This window comes from Apis dorsata, unplaced genomic scaffold, assembly GCF_000469605.1.
Source record: "Apis dorsata unplaced genomic scaffold, Apis dorsata 1.3 scaffold_59, whole genome shotgun sequence".
Classification (NCBI taxonomy): Eukaryota; Metazoa; Arthropoda; class Insecta; order Hymenoptera; family Apidae; genus Apis; species Apis dorsata.
The window spans coordinates 392,413-415,870 of NW_006263359.1; the positions used below are offsets into that span (position 1 = coordinate 392,413).

Consider the following 23,458-nt stretch of genomic DNA (forward strand, 5'->3'; position numbering starts at 1 on the left):
GCGAAAGTATTTTTTTTCTATAAAATAAAGGTTAGGTTAAATAAGTTAAGAGATTAGCTTTTTATAAGAGTAAAATAAAATATACGCACATAAATATAATTAATTATTAATATAAAATTAATATATAGAAAATGGCCCAAGGTAAATTAAAAGTAAAAACAAAATTACCATCAACAGTAAAAGAAAAAAATAAAAATAAGAAAAATTTCGCTATTCGACGACGAAATAGTAAGTAATATATATTAATTTCATTTATGAATGACTATATTTGATTATTAAATTTTATTTTTTAATTACTTTTATTAATATTCATAAATTTATAAATTTTAAATAACAAAATTATTTATTTTTATTCATATAAAGTTTAAATTTTCTTATTCATAGATGCACCAATTCAGCCTAAAAAGAAGAAATTTGAAGAAGCACATAAATTAAAACAAATGATAACAAAAACAGTTAACAAAGCAATGGAAGATGAATTGAGAGAGAAAGCTTTAGAAGGAAAGAAATCTCTTACAAAAAAAGATTCATCTATTTTAAAAAAAAATTAGGTTATTCAATGTTAATATCAAAAAAGAATATTTTTTTTAATTTTTATTTAAAATCATAAATATAGATGTTTTTATATAGTAACTGTATTTTATCATATTTATAGAAAATAAAAATAAATGATACAAAATATTTAATTATTTAACTTAATCTAAGCTAATATATATGTATAAGGATTCAAATAACAGGAAATATAAAGCAAAATCATGTACCTATTAAAACTTAAAATTATTATTTTAATTTAATTTTATATTGTTATTCCATAGAATAATTCTGAACATGAAATCAATGGCACAATAACTTATGGAATATAAATATAGAAAAAAAAAATATTAACTTTCAGTGCACTTATAAAATATCTTGCAATAAATTATTTTTTTGTGCAATTATTTGATAATAGTTTCATAGAAGGCACAAAAGTTTTGTTTTTAATTAATTCATATCAGTGACAAAAGTTTTTCATTTCACTGATAATTCGCTAATTACAAAAATAAACATTTCATAAGATATTTTATACATTAACTTATATAGGTACAAATTTGCGAGTGTCATTTAATAAATGTACTAAATATTAATATATTATCTCTTCTTAATAAAATTTCACTCTAAATCACATTGATTAAGGCTGCATTACGTATCATGCATTTATATGTTGAACACTTCTTTCTAAGTACAAGATCATTTAAAATATTGTTTGGATATTATGGAGAGGCCACCTACAATATTATAAATACAATACATAAATACAAATTAAAAGTTATATTTTATTTGGAATATTCCATATCACTGAATGTTCTATTTACCACTAGTAAATGTCCGCTTTGTCTGTTTTTACTAATGGCTGGAGTTGTACCAGTTCTGAATTCGATTACACCTTCTTTACCACTGACTAGTTTATGTGAGACTCTGAAAAATAATTAAATATTCTTTAGATTAATACATATACTGTTAATAATATAAATCATTTATATTTATACTTACGATTCTGTATTAACAATTTTAAGAATATTTGGATTGTTAGTAATATCAATTGCTTTTGTTAATGCTTCTATTATATGTGGCACTTCCAAAATTAAATCACCCTAAACAGAATACCATATGTATTTAAATAAATATAATAATAAATAGATATATTTTATTTATGTTTTTAAACATCATAATAAACCAAACCTTGTCCTTTTTTAATTCGGGTGGTATCCTAACAATCAATAAATTATCTGATTCTCCAGTAACAACTAATTCTAAAATGGATTTATAAGGTAAACGATGTTTAAGTTTGAATGTTTTTAAGATGTCTAAAATATATACAGCATTTTCTGTTAAAATTAGTACTCTTTCGCGGGGCTTGTAACCATGTCGATCATATTTAATAACAGGAGTTATATACTAAAAAAGCAAAAGAAAAATAAATTTATTTTGATTAAAATTTAAAAAATGTAAATTTTAAGTATAAAAAACTTTTTACTTGTATAGTTTCATCTCTGGAAAGAATATTATTAATAAAGCTTTCTTTCAATGTTATGTGTTCAGCACCAAGTCGATCAATTTGGAATTTTTGTCCAAAACTTTTTGCATATGATTTCTTTTTGCCTTTGAATAAAAATTCAGCTAAAATTTTTAATTCGAACTGTTTTTTATCTATTTTTGACAAAGCTAATCTGTAATTACGTGCTTTCCATTTTTTGTACATGATACGTAAATGTTCAGAAGCCTAAATTCAATCATAATTTTTTTTTTTATAAAGAAATGATTAAATATAAAAATATAAACTTATATAACTTACTTCTCGACAAATATATGGACATGGTGGCCAATAATTATTTAAAATACCAACTGGAAGTGTCTTAGAGAGTTTAATTAACCATTGTTTTTTTCCTAATTCGAGAAAAGCAACATTAATTTCAGTTGGTGGCCCATTTCGTGTAATGAATCCTTCGATGAATCTGTATGAAATTATTTTAATATATTATTGATATTTAAAATATTAAGCACATATTTAAATAAGGAAATTGATTTATAACCGTCGAATAGTAATAACTGCTTTTCGTCTCTTTTCAGCTTCACGTTTTGCTAACCATCTTCGAATATACTTTTGAAAAACTATTGCTGCTTGTCTCAAATGAAGATATCTTCGTCTTATTAGTATACATTTCCATTTACTTTGAATAATAGCAGCTATCTCATGTTTCTTCATTTGAAAAGCGTCTTCCGTATCGAATAATGTTTTAGGGAATCGAATGAATAATTTTGTGCTATATCAAAATTATATCTAATATTAGATATATTTCTAATATATAAAAATTAAAAATTATATTTATTTATTAAAAATTTTTGTTCTTACTTGCCCATCTTATATTCATCTTGTTCGAAACCAAGATGACATACGAGGATTTGTACACCTTCTTTAGCAGAACCATGATAGTTAGGCCACGTTTGTGGACATAAAGATTTATAACGTTGTAGAAATTGTTCATATGGTCTTCTATAGGCAAAACCAGCTCGTCTCACTCTTAGATTTTCCATAAGACCTAAATATTTTACTTGATGCAAGATAATTTTATCGTTGAATTGATCTAAAACAATATTACAATTATTCTAAGATATGTAAAATATTTTTCAAATATAATAAAACAGAAATCATTGAAACTTACTGGGCATTTTATAATCATTAGGTTTTATACAACGAATATATGAAGGTTCTTTCCCCATAAGAATTTCCACTAAATTATTTAAACTATTTTTAAATTGTGTAATAGCGGTATCTGGTCGTTTTTTGCTTGTCAAATCTTTTACATCAAACACGTTCTATAAAATTACAATATTTAATATAAAAAAATTAAAGAAACAATATTTGTGTAATTTGATGAAAGTACCTTAATAATTGAATTCGTCGTGTGTGACATTACTTCACGTAAATCTCTATATAATAAATCATTATTCTTCTCAAGAAATCCACGAACATTATATGTTACTTCGCCAGCATAATGCACTAATCTGAATTCCTAAAATATATAATTATGTAAAAATGTTATATTAGAAGATTATAAGAAATTGAGAAATTTAATTTCGTACATCACGCCCCATAACTTTTTGCGTTTGTAGATCCGCTTTCATATGGCTTATATAGTGGGGATGATTGTTTAAATTTACATTTAATTTTTCCAGAAAACTTAAATCTGTTGGTTCTCCAGGACGAAGACATTCTTCATCCATTAAAGATATTATACCTATAAATATAAATAAATAAAATATATTATGTATACAATTTTCATTAATCTATGAATTCAAATTAATACCTTTATATTTTTCTTCAATTAAATCGCATATGACTTTATTATTAAAATATTGAACATTTTCCCATGTTATTCCTTCTCTTAAATATTCCTCTTGTTCTGATTTTAACGTTAATTGAATAAATAGTTGTTGTAATTTCTCATTACAGTAATTTATACAAAATTGTTCGAAGCTGTTGAACGATACCTTCAATAAATCGTTATTAAAAGAAATATTATTTAATTTTAAAGATTATATACCTGTTCTTCTGAAAAATTTCGAAACCATAAATATCCAAAATTCCTATGACCATTTTCTTTTTAGGATTATTAATAGGTTGCAAAGATTTATTCAATCTAGTCACCAGCCATGTGAACAATCTATCATATACAGCTTTTGCTAATGCATCTCGTGCATAAATGGCAAATTCTCTGTTTAGTGGAGAAATAACCACATCACCATGAGCATCTATAGTGCGATTTGTAAAAGCCTCTGCTAATTGTTTGATGTCGCAACCCAATAACTATAAATGAAATAGAAAAATTGAAAATAATTATTGATTGATTAATTTCTATCATATGAATAAAAAAAAATTCAAATTTATAAATGATATGTATAAATTTACCGAAGCAACAGCTTCAACAGAAGCTGGCTTCAAAATTTGCGCGACACCATCTTCTTCGGTAAAACCAACATTTCCCATATGTAATACTGATGCCACTATTGCAAATAAGTCATCCTGTTCTTTTTGACTCATTTCCATAGTTTTCATTGCTTTCATAACTTCATTATATTGAGAAACATCATCGATATTATTTATAGTGTCTTTTGTCTAAATATAATTTAAAATAATTTATAATATACATTTACATTATAATTAATTAATTATAAAATAAAATAACTTACTCCATTACTGAGATAATAATATGTATCTAAGTTTTTTTTTAGATATAATTTTCGCAAAGTTTCCTCATTAGCTCCGGCTATTAATTGATAAAATATATGGAAATTACGTTCTCCTAAAGATTGATGCACTACTCGTGACTTCTCGAGTAGATAATTCAAAATATTCCCACCGATTGGATCTCCCTGAAAAGATATTAAATTTTTTATTGATATATGAAATATTTTTTTGTAAAAATAAATAAATATGGATATTTAAAATAATATTTAAAATAATTCAATGCTATTTGATAAAATATATTAATGCTATTTGATGATACAAACAATGAGATATTGTTTTATTTGTACCTGAAAATTAAATTGGATATCCATGTACTTGCCAAAACGCGATGAATTATCATTCCGATTAGTCTTCGCGTTTCCGAAAGCTTCGAGCACTGGATTACTACCGATTAATTTATCATTTACTTCTTCCACTTGTTTCTTGTGACCGGTGGCAGCCGCAATAAACTCTAGTACTTTTTTCGAAGCTTCAGTTTTTCCTGAACCGGATTCGCCTACACAATTAATTCTAAGAATGTTAAATCTATCTTTGGTATCATTTATTACATTGTTGTAGAAGTAGAATCATCTTTAAAGTTCGACTAATTTTATTACATATTTCTAGTAATTATATACTATTTATAATTATTTTTTGTAAATTTTTCATTATGAATGTAAAAGACATATATAATATATTATAAAATTATAATTTTTTTAATAAAATTTTTGAATTATATAAATTTATATTTATATAAATTGAATCAAATTTTATGTCTTAAATTATTAAAATCTTTAATGCAAAATCTAGATTTTTCTAGCAATTCAATCTTACAGGTTCAGATTTATCATTATAACTAGCCCCAACCCTTAACTTGCTTTAACTTGCTTCCTACCAGAGATGAGAATACATTGATCCAAATTCTCCTTCAACAATGACTGATAAGCAGTATCAGCAAGCGCAAAACTGAAAAAAAAAAAAGACTTGAATTATCAATCATATTTTATAGTTTAATATCTTTTATTACATGTGTGGTGCAGCCTCAAAGAAGTTTCTTCCATGATAGTACTGAATAGTTTCTGGATTATAAATTGGTAATTTCTTGTAGGGATTCACTGATATCAGCACTTGACCAATGTATGTCTGAAAGATAGAAAGGAGAAAAATTTGAATACAGAAATAAAAAATAAAATTGTTATAAGTATAGAAAAGCAATTTATTAATGAATTAAATTATCTTACTAAATTGAATTATATATTTTTAAAAATATATTTGAAGTACAAATAATTGAATTAGTATATTTTCTGCATATAGTTGTAAATCTAAAATTAATTTTAGAAATAAAAAATTCAAAATAAGTTGAAAAAATTTATCTATGGAATGTTAGATAAATATTATCTTATATTTTTAAATCTCTTCATTTTTTAAATAATGCTTCATTTTATTTTATAATCTTTATCAACAATCTTTATCCAAAACGTTGTTCCTTGAACGAACTGATAATAAGTTTGCGAACAATAATCTAACAAATAAATGCTTATCAAGACATTACTTCCTACCTATTTAAATTTAAACAAGATAAAAAAAAAGTTCTATAAATTTAACTTTATTGATTCTCGATATCGAATTAAATAAAATTTTTAATATATTTCTATAAATAAATCTCAAAAATCAAATTTATATAATTTATATTATGTATATTTTTTATTTTTATTTATAGATATACATTTATGTTTGACAGTAAGAAAGCAGAACCATGCTTTCAGATTCTTTTAAGAACAACTGTTTAATAAAAAATATCTTTTACTTACATAGATTAGATTCTCATTGAAACGCTTTTGCAGATTATCGATAAAAGCCACCTCGCTCTCGAAATCCTCCAGAAGAACGAAGTCCTGGACACCAACACGGTCCCGCTCGTGCAGACCACGTTCCATGTTTTTACGTACCTCGTGGCCACTCTTGGGGATATTCGGAGCCTTGTCTTTCTGATATTTATTACCTCCAGTATCGGATACGCTTTTCTCGCTGAAATAAGTCAGGAACAAATTAAAAACAATATATAAAATTTTGCATAAATAAGATATGGATAATTTAAATTTCATTAAAATAAAGAAAAGAAAAGAAGAAGATAGAATATTAAAAAAAAAATATGTTTTTAAATATTTTTATGAAATTTTATCTTTGAATTTCTTCCGTCCAAATTTTTATTTTTGTTTAAGAAGTTCAAATATTTATTTAGACAAATATTTTTTTAACAGTAATGAAAATATTAATCAATTTTTTAAATTATCATTTTTATTTTTTTTATTTTTTAAAATGTTACAATGATAATGAACACTTTTTAAGAAATTGATTGTATATATTGTTTTAGAAATCTATTGTTGAACAATGTTTCCATCGTTCTTGCCTGATCCCATGTATAATCGATCAACGGTAAGGAATCGTGAAATTGGTCGTGGTCAAGATGTATATACGTCGATTTCTCGTGGATGTTACTCGATACTGAACGCGAGAAAGTGCGGACTACAAGTATTGTTCGACCGCCGGAACTGAAATCAACACCCTGAACTTCGACAGTGCTTCACGCGATCGGTGTCGATTTTCCGTGTGTGGTCGCATTGACACGGATATGCGTGATGGAAAAATCGACAAGCAAAAAAAATCATTTGATTTCTCTCCTTGTTTCCGAAACTTCGGGAACCTCACTATGTAACACAAAAGGATTAAAGAATTGACAAATTTATATTGAAAAATTGTTATCAAATTATTCAATTAATTTTTTCTTATAAAAATAATTACATAATTTTATAGATTTTTTTTTTTAATTTAATCGAAATATGTTTTTAATACTAGATCTTTAGAGTTTTTGTATTTATAATTATTAAAAAGATGCAGATATTGATTTTTATTTACATTATATACAATTATAATTATACACACTTATTTATTAAGGATATTTAATTAAGGATCATCTACATATATATGTTTTTGATAGAAAATAAATATGTATTCTCCTTTTTTTTCTTAAAAATTTATTATTTTCGAATTCGCATAGCGAGATAATTAACAGAATTACAGATGATAAAATCACTGATTAGATATAGAAGTAGTGTTGATAGACGGTAGGAAATCGATAAAAAGTTGTAATGTGGAGAACAACAATTTTACTACTTCATTTAATAAAACGAAATCAGTTTCACAAATATGAATATAATAAAAATTAAATCAAAAATTACTTTTAAACGAATGAAGACAACAGTATTCCAATTTCAATATTGTTACAAAACATATATTATATATACATTAACCTTAATATCTACGAACGAGTAATACACTTAACTCACTCTCTAACGATTCTTATGATCAAACTTCAATTCAGAGACTAAAATATCACCGAAAGTTTCAGGTAGACGACTGTCAATCGAGTAAGAAGAAATAGAATGGGCTTTTATCCCAGCCTTCTCATTCGGGGTTAAACCAAACTTAGCTGTATTGTGCAAAGCAGGATGTGCACCACCCTTCTAGAATCTTGCCAGTCATGTACAAGAATTTATACATCTAACTACACGTGGGATGGAATTTTATAGATCTTCTTCATTCAAAATAAAATTTTTTTCGTTCAAATCAAGATCGATATAAATTATTTGAATACAAAAAAAGGAAAAGAAGAAAATGGAAAAGATTATGAATAATTATTAACGATGAGATCTTTTTTTTAAAAATAATGAACGAATCTCAAAAAAAAACTCACCCCATGTTTCTTCAATGTCCTTGTACTCTGTGCAATAATAAAAAAAAAAACGGATTAAAGAATTAATTAATCACAGATTACTGCAGAGCACGGAATCAGTGATGGTGCTCTCGCAACTGCTGTTCGTTGTGCTTTCCTGTGAAATCTAATGTTAGATCTCGCGATAAGATACGCGGCCTACGTGGAAAGTCGATCTCGATTTCGCTCGATAATCTTCTATGATCAATTGAAATTGACATTTTCATTCAATTTTCAATCATTATTTTTGATAAAATAAATATTTTTCCAATATAAATCGTTTTCCAACGTATAAAAATTGATCGATTAAAATCGATAAAAATATTTTGATTCTTATCGATGATTTATCATTTCACGAAAATCGTAAAATAAATATTTTATTATTATCACAATATTTATATTCTTTCTCTTATTCTTGTATCGAATTTCTTTTTCTCTGATAAATACAAATTGAAAATATGTACAAATACGAGATTTGTATTGTACATTGATCGATAAAGATAATGATGGACCGAGATATTGTTAATAACATCGATTTTTATATATCGTCTTGATTAGATTTGATAGATTTTTATATATGAGTATTCTTTTAAAAATATCATTTGGTAAAATGAAATATTACGTAAATGTTAGTCAATTTTATGACCCAATTGATCGTCGAACCAATTAAAGCTAAAGAAAAGATTAATTGCTTCGAATTCCTTTGTGAGATTCTTTTTTTCAATTCTTTTGTGATAGGTCTTACATTCTTTGAAATTTATTCTAAAAAAGATATATGATGTCATTTCACATTGTTGACCAATATGAGAACAAATAATCGATCGATGCAATGTGATGAAAGAAATTATAAGATCGAATATGATATATTCGAAAACTATACCAATTAATCAACGGCACGTTACCATAAATGCGAACTGTAAATCGCGGTCATTGCCGTTTTGGATGCTTCTAAGAATACAGATTCTTTCGCAATGGTAAGAACTATTTGGAAAGAAGAATTATTTGGAAAGAGATCGTTAAGAAAATAATTACATGGGACGACTCGTTTAATTAAATGAAATAAATAGTATTATATTTATGAAAATTTTTAAAATATTTGATTATTTAATCAAAGCTATTATATAAATTATAAAAAAAATGTAAAAATATATAATGTTATTATTATATTATTATTATTATGTAAACAAAAAAATGAATTTTTATATAAAAAAAAATTGGATTCTTGGAAAAATTATTATCGAAGAAAAAATGTACAAGATTAAAGTGATATACTTATTATTGATTATATTGATAAAAAAATCATCAAAATTGTAAATTAAGTGACATGCTCTGTTATAACTTAGTCCAGATCAAAAATGTAACAAGTTTCGTAATTGAATTGTCCAAATAAAAAATAAAGAAATAACAGAAATTGTATGAGATGTTCATATATTATTGGTAAAAATTCTATTGCAAAATGCTCCCCCTTATCAATATGAGATTAACTATTATCGAAGTTCAATTAAAAATGAAGATATCCACAAATGATTCGATCATTATATGATTATATGGTTTTGTGAGTTTAGGCGCCGCGAAACTTTTCAATTTGTATCATTTTTTCACTCGCATCGTTTTTTATTATAGTATCAAAATTCGTGAAAAACAAATATGAAATGAAATGAAAAGTTCTTTGCCCTTTTCAATCAAATCAGGACAAAATTTTTTTTCGAATCGATCACTCAAGACCTTCCGTTCTTCCATTGACGAACATTATTTTTAGTTTCGAGCTTTTCCAACGGAAAATATTCGCGATCAGAAAGCAAAAAAAAAACTCGCGACCTCGATTTTTTGAAACACGTCACTTGTGTTCTTCAGTTCTTATCGAGTCATGAATTGTTAATTGGATGTTACGTATTATGGACTTTTCAGGTACGTCTTATTCATAAAATCATATATTTAAGTTTATATTTTCAATACCGTAATAACAATTTCTATTGAACATTTCCTTTTTTCTCATTTAAATATATCAATAATGTACGATCCACAATTTATTCTGCTATATATAGATATTTTTCTCAAGAAAGAAATAAAACCGATTCAAAATTTTTTTCTTCATCAAGAACACCATGTGATTTAAGTCGTTCCAAGTAATAAATTGATCAGCTAATCGAAGATTAACGAGCCTCCAGATGCTAAAAGCAAGCATCATTGATTCCATTATTATTTTATTTTTAGTAATCGTACAATTTACACACTAACTACACCGTAATTGACACGTTCACTGGGAAGATCGAAACACGCTGGAGAATAGGTTCACCAACAGCCGCTACTCAAGAACGACTTAACAGTGTCCACCTTCGGTTTATCATTGGCTATACGCAACTTCTCCTACCTCCTCACCGTTCCATCATCCGCTATCGATACGCCAATAAATTCAGACGAGATACAATACATTCAGGTGAGGAATGAGATTCAATTTTTTTTTCATTTCGAATAATATCATTCTTCCTTATATTTAGATTTAGAAGATCTCTCTTATGTCTTTGTAAAAATATCGATTGATGATTTTTAAAAGATTGAATAATATTTAAAGATAATACTCGTAAATTGAGAAGATTTTTTTAAATGTGAAAAAATTTTCATGGTAATAATCTTCTTTTCTTTTTAATTACTATTTCTAATATCTATTAAATTGTTTAGAATATCGCAAGATGAAAGAAGCAAGAATAAAAAGATGGAAAGAGAAAGAGAGAAATGTATTAAAAAATTTTATCATCAAAAAAGTTGTATTTATATATGTAAGTATAATCTAATCTAATCTATCCGGATTTTTCGCAGACGATGCGTGCAATTGTAACGGTGCAACAGCACAAATATATATTATCATTTCTTGTTTGTTATCATTATATTCATCTACTTGTGTGTTTTTATTAATTTAAAGGAACGTTTAACCAGTTTTTCAAACAACAGTAACAACAAAGAGAAGAATAGACAAAATATTAGTTCAAACAAATTGATTCGATATTTTCTTTTTTTTAAATTTTTACCTTTGCTTCATGATTCTCGAATTTCTAGGGAGAGAGCGATAATAACGATATTGATAAAGACAAAAAGAAGTAATTGATCACGATGAAGGAATAATAATGGATATTTAAATGTGATCACGACGAATGTTGTATTAACACTGAAACAAATGCAACTCGAGAAAATAGATGAAATACACGTAGTTTCTGGTAAATGCGTTTCATGACCTCGTTCTTATCGGTACGAGGAGTCAATCGATGACCGCCCGCAAATCACGGTATGCAAATTCTGATTCTTTTCTCCGCGTAAATAAACTTTTATTGCCATTGAATATTGTTTTTCGATAGCAATATGTTTTACAAGTATTAAGAGACATATCTAATGTACAATTTTTCAACGAAATTTGTTATTGAATTAAAAATATTCAGTAAAATTGAAATGTTAGTGAAAGAAATTATAAATTTTAAAGTAATCTTAAATATACGTATAAACATTTAATTAATTAAGAAATTTAAAAAAGTTAGAAAATTATTTCAAAGATAAATAATAATGAATTAATTCTATGCCATTACATAGTATTGTTACTTAAGAAATAAAGTACTCGTGTTTTATCTTAATTTGATGATTACAATCTGTATCAATTTATATAATATTTTTCATCTTTTAAAAAACTGAAGAAAAATACTAAAGCTGATTTTATATCGTATGTACTTTTTTTTTTTTTAAGACTTGTTCAATTTCATACTCGAAATATAATTGTTGCTTATATTTGGGGATAAAATAGAGGATAGAATTTCTCGAATCTAATCAATCCTTTTTGCAGGGTCAACGACTCGGTCAACAACGAGCTCCCTCACAATAACTCTATAAATCTCGGGACACTTTCTGGGAATCGGAAGTCATAATGCTGTCGTTTCCACTTCTGATGCTCGATGGAACGTTGCATATAGAGTTGTTTGCCAGTTTTCTTTCGCTACTTCGGAAATGATCTCATTTGCACGATATAGAAATATCTTGATGAAACTTTTTCACCAATCTTTCTTTCCTTTCGTGCAACTTTTTTAAAGATATGAATAGAAATAATATATATGTATAAAGTAAATAAGTAAGTTATAAATAATATGTTAAACTAGAAAAAAATATTAGCATTCAGTTTTAAGAAAAAAAAAATCAATTAATTTTAATTTAATTTAAAATATTAAGAATAATATGTATATATTTTTTTAGGTATCCTTCAAAAAAAAAAAACAGCTGAAATACAAAAAATTTCAAATTTTAAAAATAAAATCATCGAACTGCAAACTCATAAAACTTTCAACGTGAATGAAAAAATCGGGTCTGCCAAGACTACGTACGAATGATATAAATATACCGGGACAAGTTGTTAAAGTCGCTATTCGACATCTTGACTCGTTGCTTGATTAACGAGATATCTATTTTCAAAGGCTATAATTTATAATGACATTTTTTTCCACTATTAACTATGTTTTGTGAATTGAAAATTAGTAGTTGAAAAAAAAAACATTCACAAATAATATAATCGAATCTTCTTGGACAATTGATTGCAACAATGAACGAATGTTGGATTGTATCTACTATATCTAAAATTATGAAGGTATTTCCATAATTATATCTTATAGAATATTTTATTATTTTTATTTATCTTTTTTTATATTTTTGGAAAGAAAAATTATCTGAACAATATTTAGCAATATATGTTGCTTACTTATATTATTTTGTTATATTTTTTTTTCAGAAAATTTTTTTTTGAAAAAAATATACTTATTCCTAATCATTTATTTAATTTTATATATCAAGTATATAGAAGAGCTGAATCATTAAACTCGAATGTACATGTAGGTTATCACGATATTTGACCTGGTTCTGATAGTTTTATAAAAGAAATTTTTCCAAAGAAAAATAGCATTGTACATTTGCTTTTTTATATTCTTAACATATATATATATATATGGAAGAATTAATGCAAAACGTTTAGTCAACAGTTTCGATCACGATCGATCATTTCTTCATCCTAAAGGGGAATCGATGTGAGTCATTGTCTCGGTCGTGACCTTTTGCTCGATGACTAATTTCTCGGCTGATTTTATGTTAAATCACTGCAGATATGTGAGAACAACCGACTCTCGCGAGTCTACGAACAATCGCGTTGTGAAGGCGGTTTTCATTGTTCTGTCTAGTCATGCATGATGCGGTCATATTCAAAATTATAGAGAGGTATCAAAGGTGTAAATCATTTCTTCTCTATCTCTAAAAATATCTACTTTCTTTTAAAGATTTGATCGATTAAATATCCTTTAAATTTTTCTATTTAACTCTTAAGGAATTTCCATAGAAACGCGAATGTACAAGACTTACTAATGTTTGAATTAACTTTCTACTGGTAGAGATGACTAGATGAATCGACATGCGGTTGCTCGATCGCTGTCTCGTTACGCAAACACCGACATGGTGATAAAAAAAAAAAATAATGCAACACCACCTGCGGGTAGCTAAATGTATGCTGCAACTGTCGGCTCTTTCTCCCTAATGTGTTGCTTCACTCTGTTTGCACACGAGTTGCGAAACTTCTAAATTTATCAATTGAAAGTAAAAAATATTTTAATTAACTATTTCAAATTTTTTAATTTTATTATGATATTATCGATCCATAATATGCATTTAAGTTATAAACCAATATTTAATATCATAATCATATTAGATAAGGATTAATATTTTTAATAAAAAAAATCAATGAATTTGATTTCTTTTGTAATTCTAATATTAATTCCAGGCGTTGAATCAATAATTATTCTATAGTCTTGCAAATCCAATAATTATTCTACAAGTAGAGAATTAAAAGCGAAAGCGAGCTCACACCCGAGGCAATTGTTAATTCGAATTACAAAACTCTCATGAAACCTATTCCTCTGAACCTTCTGAAACAATCTTTTCTTGTTTTTCCCTAATTAAAAGTTAAAAGACGTTCGTGCCCTTCTTTCATGGTCTAGTTTCGACTTCAATGTGCGTTTCGCTGACGCAGAAGGATTAAAAAGTAAAAACCTGGTCTCGAGCCGATGGTTGGAGGCAATTTTCCGCTGTCTTCGATACGCGATCCAATCGGTCACAGCTTCTTCACGTGATGCCGCGTAAACAGGCAGTTTACTGTTGCGTTTTTCATCGCGAGAAATGGGGTCGCGTTCGTTCACCGAGGGAACAACGTCATCTCATGAGTCAAAGGAAAAAGGGCCTTCGAGGTGTTCGTCCGTGTTCACCTTCGCGCCGATTCCATTGTGAAAAGTCGTACGCCGTTTTAACGAGAGGCCGGCTAGCATGTTCTGACGCATCCACCAAAAATATTCATCCAACTGAATAAAACAAAATTTCGTTTTTTTAATTTTTCATCTTCCTGATGATTACTATGGAATCGAGTCTCAGTGAGAATATTGTAACAAGATTGAATTTATCTGATATATATTGTTTCTCATCTTTTCTTAAATAACGACTTCATTTTATAATTTAGCTAAATAACGAATAGATATTTGAAATTTGATATATATAGATTACTCTATTTAGAGTGATTGCAAAAAAAAATATTTCTTGAAAAATAAGATGATAGCACAATAAGGATTATTAATTGAAAAACTTGTGATTTTTTAAAAGTTATTTGTAAATGATAGAAGATATAATCTATTAATAAGTAAAAATCAAGATCAGTTTCATATTATTATAAGGATATTTGAAGATCATCAAAGAATTATGGAAAGGATATATAAATGTTACTATAATTTGAAGGTTATTTAAAAGTCACTGAATCTTATTTAAAAGAAATTCAAAGTTCATCTGAAGATTTGAAAGTTATATTAAAGAAAATACTCTTATAATAACATTATAATAATCTCTATCACAAAATAACTTATTACGTTATTAAAAATTTGTCAAATTCAAACAATTCTTTATTAATTAAAACATTTTATGATAATACTTCTCTTTAGAAATCTTATCATACAATTTTTCGAGATTTCAAGATTATTTATGAAAATGGAACACTGCGTAGGAAGCTCATTTGATGATGAGCAAAGAGCATGCAAATTTTTAACCTTGGTTGCTTTATTCTCGAATGGTAGTTAGACGCCGCGGGGTCATGCACAAACTTGTACCTGTAAAAAAAGATCGTGCGCGCTGATGGGTATAATAAAGAAATTATCCCATTTCCGGAAACCGGTTAGCCTTTTGTCGGCTACCCGGTTTGCCGAAGAAGAAGGACAGCTTTTCACTGGATCGGTTGAAATCATTGGCTCGGCTCTTTTCATTTTCTAGAACCATTGCCAACCAGTAGCACACATCGCTCGTAAATTTACCTCTTCGGTGATAATTTTACCACTTTTCTACTTTTGCCTTAGTACACAAGCCTCTTAACCTTGCATCCCAATGTTTTCACCGAAAATAAAAATTCCATTATTGCAAATAGAGGCTCGGAGAACTTCAATAGAAAGTCTGTACTTACATATTCTCAAGTGTTTCTAAATTGAAAATTTACTGGAATACCTTTTACTTTTGCATGATCCGTAAATATACACTGGGGTCGTGTGATTTATCGTGCTTTTCAAACCTGAAATCTTACATTACAGGTTTTTCAAGAGATCTCTTTTATTAATATACCTCATTTCTTTGACATAGAAACAGTTGTCACTCACGATGTAAAAAGCCAATATTAGGCCATCGATTTCCTCCCTCTAAACCATCGAAATAACTCGCAGTACCATTTTAACAGTCCTATTTAGATCATCAACGGATTTATTCTTCGCAAATTAATTCTACAACACGCGAAATAGGCCATCAGTTGTGACAAAACGGACCTTCAACAGGTCACATAACAGAACTCTTTATATTCAAATGACATTTTGCATTCGCGCGTGGCACGTTTTCGATCGTGACCATACCAACTTCCGGCTCCTTCCATTAGTGTACCCGCAACGCATGGTAAATGCTGTTCCTCTTATCTCGCGATAAAAGGAAGGCACGAGTCCCGCATCATGGCCGACGCGCGACACTTCCGGCCGTTGTTCCTTTTCCTTTCTTTCCAGGTACTGTTAGGGGCACTTGAAGAGTTTCACGCGACTGCGTGCATGTGCGCCCAAACGAAATCGTTTAAGACTTTCACACTTTAAGAACAATCGGCAAGGATCAGAAACGGTAAAAGTTGCCGGGTCGTTGTCGGGCGAATTAATTGCATACAAGAACATCACCAATTAAGGAGTTTAATTAATTTTTAAACTCTCTTATAGAAATAATCATCATGTGATCGTTCATTTGCTCTAATTTTTTCACTTCTCAACGATACTATCTATTATAATTCTAATCATCTTCCTGCAATTATCTATCTATAAACCTGTTGCAATTTTTTTAATTAACAATGAATAAGTTTAAATTAAAATTTAAGTTAATAATGTACGTAAATTTACATTAAAAGGAAAAATAAAGTAAGAGAATAGTATAGTTTATATTAATTATCAATGGTAATCAATTGATTTTGAATTTAAATATTAATTCATATTAGTAATTGCATTCGAGACCTAGAGAAGATTTTATTTTGAAAACTACATACCATGAATTTTAAAGATAACTGAAGAATGTCTTATATATAATTTGCATGGTGCAAATCGAGGAACTCCTTTTACGGGACCTGTGTTTGCAATTGAAACTTGTTCTCCATTGTCATTACGTCATTGGAGATGCATGAATATGACAGTTTATTATAGGAATGAATAACTGGATTTTACGAAAGGAACAGGCCCAAATGAACGAACGCCCCAGGCGAATCGATGATTTGGCGCTTCGTTGAAACGAAGCACAAATAATCTGTGGAAAATTAAATTAAAAACGATATTTATAGTTTGTTTGACATGGCCATTTTATTGTTTGCATAAAATTGCATTTAAAGAACAGTAGAAGTACCTTTATCTTCAATGAAATGATAAGAATATCGTAATTATCAACTTTGCAACCTTGCATAGATTATTTGCAGACTTATTTTTGTCACACGAGTCACGAGTTAAAACAATTCTTGAAAGTAACGAGAAATAATTAAGTATATACAATAACGTGATATCATGTTACACAACGTGGCCATGAGTGAAGGACTTCGATATTGCATTGTTTTAATACCGTCGAATGCTAAGGAGTCAACGACTTGAGTTACAAACTGCAAAGACGACCACGCGTTATACGATATACACTGGGTGTCCATTAAGAATATTAACCTCACCTTAATGCACCGGATACAAAGAAATGTGTCATCTAATTGATGGAAAGAGCTCATTGCTAACAATTGACTTTAATGAAATGTTCTATGTTCTAAGAATTATTTAAAGTTCTTCGTGAAAAAAGAAAACAGTTTCTTTCCGGTGCACCGGAGAAACTTATCTTCATTCGATAGAGACTCGAACATGTGAACCTCATTAAACCAGAACTCCCAGCTACTAACCTCTTGCTAGCCAAACTCGCAGCCATTCAACTCTAGACTAACTACTTATACATACACATATGCATATACCATCTCTAGTGCTCAACAGTGACTCAACCAGGTTTTCCCTTTGATATCCTTACATTAACCATCATCATTCGACTTTAACAATTTTCATAGTCAACATGAAATTATGTAATTCAATAACGCAATTTTCTCAATAATATCACTAGGAACATTTCTAAAACAACATAATAAGAAAAATAAAAAAGAACATTATATTTCCTTTCAATATTTTATCTTAATTTTAATTAATATTTTGATAATTAGAAATTTTTTTAAAAAATAGAATATAAAAAGTGAAACGAATATTAATATTCTTTCTTTGAATTTTTCAATTTGATTAATTTTAGCTTGAAAAAGTTTCAAGTGATCGATTTATGGGGCAATCGAAACCCAGTGTTTTTCCTACGGCGCATCACGTAAGTACGAGAGAGCCGAATTCGAAAATAGATCGCCGCTTATTTTCGGTGAATCAGCTTCTCTCGCCTTCCCTCGAATCGTCCTTTTTCCTTCTTTTTATTGTCTTTGGTTGCCCGTCCACCGTTTCGCTTCCGAGCGTCATGGCAGCCGCAGTTCGGTTTATTATTACACATGGTATTCTCACGTCCCCCGGACGTCATATAAGCTCCTTCTCTTTCTGTCTTCCCGCCGCTTTACTCGCGTCCTCGCGGGGCTTATTAAAGTCTCGCGACAGAGAGAGTACTTCGAAAACCCTGAACTTCAGACCTGAAGCTGACTGACTCAAGGTCGGCCTGAATCAGAACCAGCCAACCGGTTTTTCGGAGAAGATTCGGAGAAGAAATGTAAGATTACGCCTTCGCGAACTCCGCTCGTGCAACGCTTTAAATCTGCCTTGCCAGACATGGCTCTATCGTCTCTCTTTTGTGAATTAAATCGCCACTTTCAACGAGAAAATTATATTTCGATTTTCTGGCATTCACTGGTTTGAATGAACTTTGAAGTATTAATTTGTAATAAGTTGCTACATATAATCTGCAATTTGAAAAATAAAGATAGAAAATGAGATAATTCTTTGTTAACTTTTATTTTTATCTAATTAATAATTAGATAAGAAATATTCTTTTTTACTATTTATATTATTTCTACCAGAACTTAAGAATTTCACCAATAATTACAGCAAATAAATCAAAACTCGTGATAACTTGTTCAACTTAGAACATAAATTTGTTATATTCATTACTTAGTAAACAACATGCTGAACTTTTACGATCGATCAAAATTACTGTATTTTCATAGCTACCGGAAATGTACATTCTATTTCTATGATTTAGAGTTCAAATCTGAAGTTCCATTCTCACATTGCTTAAGAAATTGCTTATTTACAACAATAGTTTAAGAAATGCTTGCGTAATTTATGAGCCAAGAGAAAAAAATACTTTATGGACTAATGTGTCCGGTATTTGCATAAAGTAATTGAAAAGTATTACGCGGGAATTTAGAAAGTGCGTCAGAAACGCAACGTCGCTAACACCATCAATTATCCTTCACATCCTCCAGATATTATCCAGATATTTAAAAAAAAATTCAAGTTTCCAATATCCCTCGAGATATAGTATAATGATTAAACTTACAAAATAGAAAAGCATTTTAAACATACATTTCATTATAGTGTAGTTAATTTTATATCCACAAATATTCATGATGAGATATCAAATATCGATTTGGTTAACATTGGAAAACTCTGCTAGCAATTTCTGTCGCTATTCGTCATTAACATTTAACAGCATGGTTTGCGAAACTGGTTATACGTCGAAAAAAAAAAGGACTAGATAGATAACGAAAAGTGGTTTGAAAAATATAGAACACTCGCTTACATTAATTACGTGGCATCTATGATAAAAATCATTTTAAGGAACTTTATCGTTATATAACTTTACTATCGCCAACAATTCCCGAACTTACGATTCGATATTCGCGAACCGTAAAATATCACCGTTCGTGGCGAAACGATTGAAAAATTTTTCTCTTGTCAGTATAACAAGATACAAGTGCCATTTCTAAATTGATAAATGTCAAATTTAGAATAAATATTTTAAGTCAATTGTCTGCTAAAATTTCCAGTTTTTTCCAAATTAATCTATTAATTTAATAGTCTTCATTAAGAATAAAAAAAATAGATACAATAATAATATTAAAAAAATGGTAAATTATGCAGGTGTATAATTAATCTGTAAAAAAATTATTAATATATGAAGCACTGCTAGAAATTTATAAGGAAAATATCCAATAACTTTTGAGTCAGCTGAATAGTAATCGGAATGTGCTAAAATCGTGATTGTTCAGCTTTACGATTGACAGTTTCTATGATCGTTAAATTACCATAAAGCAAAGGAACATCAAAGATTGTTAAAATAACAAATCATATTCTGCTAATTCTAATTTAATAATGCAATTTTTGAAAAAAAAATTTACCATCAAGACAAATATCATTTAAAAAAATCTTAAAATCAATATCTATTTTCTTTTATCTTTTTGTTGATCATATAATTATTGAAATAATTATCATTGAAGAAACATATTGAAGAAACATTTAATTTCTTATCAGCAATGTGATGTGAAATGAAGAATTTCCATAATAACTTCTTAAATTATTAAAAAAAAAAAGGACAAAATTACCAATGAACAATTTTTCTTTATTTAATATATGAAAAGTTCTATAACAACTGTTAAATATATTGCAAGCAGTGAACAAGTTGTTTAAGAAAAAAGGAATATCCAAACATGATTAATAAATCTAATTGAATCGCATATGTTGCTTTGTAGAAATAAAAAAAAAGATACATACATAACCTTTATCATGACTCATTGTATTTAATTGTTTTATCTTGATTCCACTGACTTATAATCAAATAAAAAATTATTTTGAAAAATAAATGGACAAATTTCTTTCTTATAATAATTTGTCTTTCTCAAAAATAATAATATGACAAAATAATAATATGGCAAAATCATTTATATTTGTATTTCTATAATTGTATGATATTTGAAATCTTAATTTGAAATTTAAAATATTTAAGATTTCAAAATCTACAATGACAAAAAGATGTATTTACTTAGATTAATCAGCAAATCAAGGATTTCATCTTATATTAAAATATTAAGAAACAAAACAGATAAAATATTCTTTTTGATTATTTATACCTGTTCTAGCATATTTTGAGGTCAAGAATCTTTGTTTAAACAATGATCTATAATCTTCGTTTCCTGTATCCTCTTAAACGAAACTAAAAACGTGGAAGACTTGTTTCATGTTAGAGAATGAACCTCAACCAACAGAAGAACAATACACTGTTTTTTTCTCTGGTTTCTTTCTCTTATGTTTCTTAGAAAGATAGTTTAATAGTATATTCGCAGAATCACAAAAATATTTTAAAATTTTTTACGAGTTGTTTGTGCGAAATTTTCAAGATGGATAATTCTAAAATTGATAATGATTTTACTATTTGATTATATTTTTTATTGAAAGCATTAATAAATTAATTAAAATCTGATAAGAATTTTTAAGGTTACTTTTATAAAAATGTTTAAAAATTAATAATGAAATAATAATATATAGAAGTAACAACAAATTGAAAAACACTGACGCCATATTATAATTCATCGATGATCGATTGTAGTATCGATATTAATCATTTATCGAAGAAATTCGATTTGACGATATTGGATAAGTATACTATATTATTTCAATGGGTACAATAGTTTGACGTCATTGTCGATTGTAACGAACAAGTGGTAAACTATCGATAATACTCGATCGTAGCGATCGATTCACAATTGGCGGTTCGTCAACCACTGTTACTAAAATCTAACCTTAATTTTATTCAACTTTTATTCAAATTTCATATCTATCCTATAATTTTAGTTATTTTATCAATAAATAAACATATTATTTATGATGCTTTCATAATTATGATGATTAAGATGATTATTTGGATAAAAGATAAGCGACTGATAAAAACATCGTTGCTTTTAAGGTAATTTTGTCAGTCACGAGAATTGATAATCAAACCACGTGTAAAAACCATTCCTATTGTTAAAATATAAATATTTTTTAAAAATCATTTTAAAATTTAATTTTAGCTGATCAATAATATCTTTATCAAAGCAATTAACTATATGTCGATCCAAACGATGATTTAGCGGCTTCTTCGAACATTGCCTTAATAAATTCGCTTGACCCTTTTACCGAACTTTTACTTGCACGTGATCAATTATTATTCGTTATACAAATTATACAATTCTAAATGTACATACATATATTGAAACATTTTGACTTTAAAAATATTAATAAAGAAGTTATTATTATTTGTTAATATTATTTGAAAATTTTTGACAAAAGTTACATTTGACAAGATACATTGAAAAATAAAATAAATTTAACATGTTTTTTTATATTTATTTTCGATAAGATTTTCATTTTTTTAGAAAGAAATAATCTCAAATTTTATATAATGATATATAAAAGATATATTATTTTGAAATGCTTGTATTTATAATCGAAATTACTTTATTTTATAATATAATTATTTTAAGAATGTTGTAAGTATGAATTGCAAAATAAATTATATATGAAGATGTATAGTCCATTTAGAATAAAAAAGTATTTTTACTATCATGTTATATATCATTTTGTGATGTATTTATAATAATCTATATATCACATCAATAAAAGCGAGATGAAATGTTTAATTTCGTTTTTAATAGTCACTCATATTCCAAACGTCAATGACATAAAATCTTATGCATCTTCCATTTTGTGTACATTTTCAACAAAAATTTGAATAGAAGCTGCTTACATAAATAACAACTTTACTAATTATTTACTAATTATTTTTTATTAATTAAACTTGAAAGTAAATAAACATCAAATAGTTTTTTTTCATAAAACTATTGAAATACTGATAAAAATCATAAATTTTATTATATTTTATGCAGATATCCTTTATATATCTATTAGAAATTACGTCACAGTCAAAACATTTCAAATACTTATAAGAAAATATGAAAGAAAGATTAAATTGAACTTACATTTCAACTGATCAGTCTATCAGAAATGTCACACAGCATTCACCCACGAAACATGTCACATCACAGTTGCAATCACAAGAAGTGCCAACGTCGAAACAAAGACGTCCTCTTTCGAAACTACGATTCCGCGCGATTCAATGTGTTCGTTAAAGCGATTCCACGAGACTCTTACTTTTATTTATCGTGAACGAGAGTTTGTGTTTGAAGGAAGCTCGATTATTGGTTACACCTGGATGACACCTGGAAAACTTGTTTCGCCAAAGAAAGCGAACGCCGATCTTTCAGGGTGCCTTTTGTGTCTACCTTGCACATAAAACTTATGTGATCTTATGTGCACACGCCA

At 27.7% G+C, this 23,458-nt stretch overlaps 2 protein-coding genes and 1 long non-coding RNA gene across 5 annotated transcripts; 2 read left to right on the top strand and 1 right to left on the bottom strand.

Annotated features, from left to right (window-relative positions):
- Nucleotides 1–131: 131 nt before the first annotated feature.
- LOC116186825 lies at nucleotides 132–866 on the top strand. Its single transcript, XM_031515239.1, has 2 exons — nucleotides 132–228; nucleotides 385–866. Exons 1-2 carry the CDS (start codon nucleotides 132–134, stop codon nucleotides 549–551), a joined length of 264 nt encoding a protein of 87 aa, XP_031371099.1. The 3' UTR covers nucleotides 552–866.
- Nucleotides 759–23,458, bottom strand: LOC102680733 (unconventional myosin IC). 3 transcript variants are annotated; one of them, XM_006609675.2, is made up of 21 exons: nucleotides 10,761–10,931; nucleotides 8,520–8,546; nucleotides 6,577–6,793; nucleotides 5,793–5,908; nucleotides 5,661–5,731; nucleotides 5,074–5,282; nucleotides 4,729–4,911; nucleotides 4,448–4,654; nucleotides 4,083–4,345; nucleotides 3,846–4,015; nucleotides 3,622–3,776; nucleotides 3,423–3,551; nucleotides 3,201–3,354; nucleotides 2,891–3,122; nucleotides 2,571–2,801; nucleotides 2,333–2,492; nucleotides 2,015–2,260; nucleotides 1,720–1,935; nucleotides 1,531–1,631; nucleotides 1,353–1,455; nucleotides 759–1,265 (listed from the first exon to the last, which is right to left on the bottom strand). In XM_006609675.2, the coding sequence occupies exons 2-21, from the start codon at nucleotides 8,522–8,524 to the stop codon at nucleotides 1,251–1,253; spliced, it is 3,183 nt and encodes a 1,060-aa protein (XP_006609738.2). In that variant the 5' UTR covers nucleotides 8,525–8,546; nucleotides 10,761–10,931; the 3' UTR covers nucleotides 759–1,250. The 3 variants fall into 3 exon arrangements, with proteins under 3 accessions (XP_006609738.2, XP_006609740.2, XP_006609739.1); XM_006609677.2 differs by lacking the exons at nucleotides 8,520–8,546; nucleotides 10,761–10,931 and adding an exon at nucleotides 23,116–23,458; XM_006609676.2 differs by lacking the exons at nucleotides 8,520–8,546; nucleotides 10,761–10,931 and adding an exon at nucleotides 11,564–11,703.
- LOC102680642 lies at nucleotides 10,880–12,672 on the top strand. The gene is made up of 3 exons (XR_004151881.1): nucleotides 10,880–10,974; nucleotides 11,592–11,817; nucleotides 12,364–12,672. It is a non-coding gene; the product is annotated as an uncharacterized LOC102680642 (long non-coding RNA).

Coding starts and splice junctions, on each gene's coding strand:
- LOC116186825 (XM_031515239.1), top strand. CDS start 132: ATGGCCCAAGGTAAATTAAAAGTAAAAACAAAATTACCATCAACAGTA. Junction 229..384: donor CGCTATTCGACGACGAAATA/GTAAGTAATATA, acceptor TCTTATTCATAG/ATGCACCAATTCAGCCTAAA.
- LOC102680733 (XM_006609676.2), bottom strand. Junction 3,355..3,422: donor CGACGAATTCAATTATTAAG/GTACTTTCATCA, acceptor GTAATTTTATAG/AACGTGTTTGATGTAAAAGA. Junction 3,123..3,200: donor TAATGATTATAAAATGCCCA/GTAAGTTTCAAT, acceptor ATATTGTTTTAG/ATCAATTCAACGATAAAATT.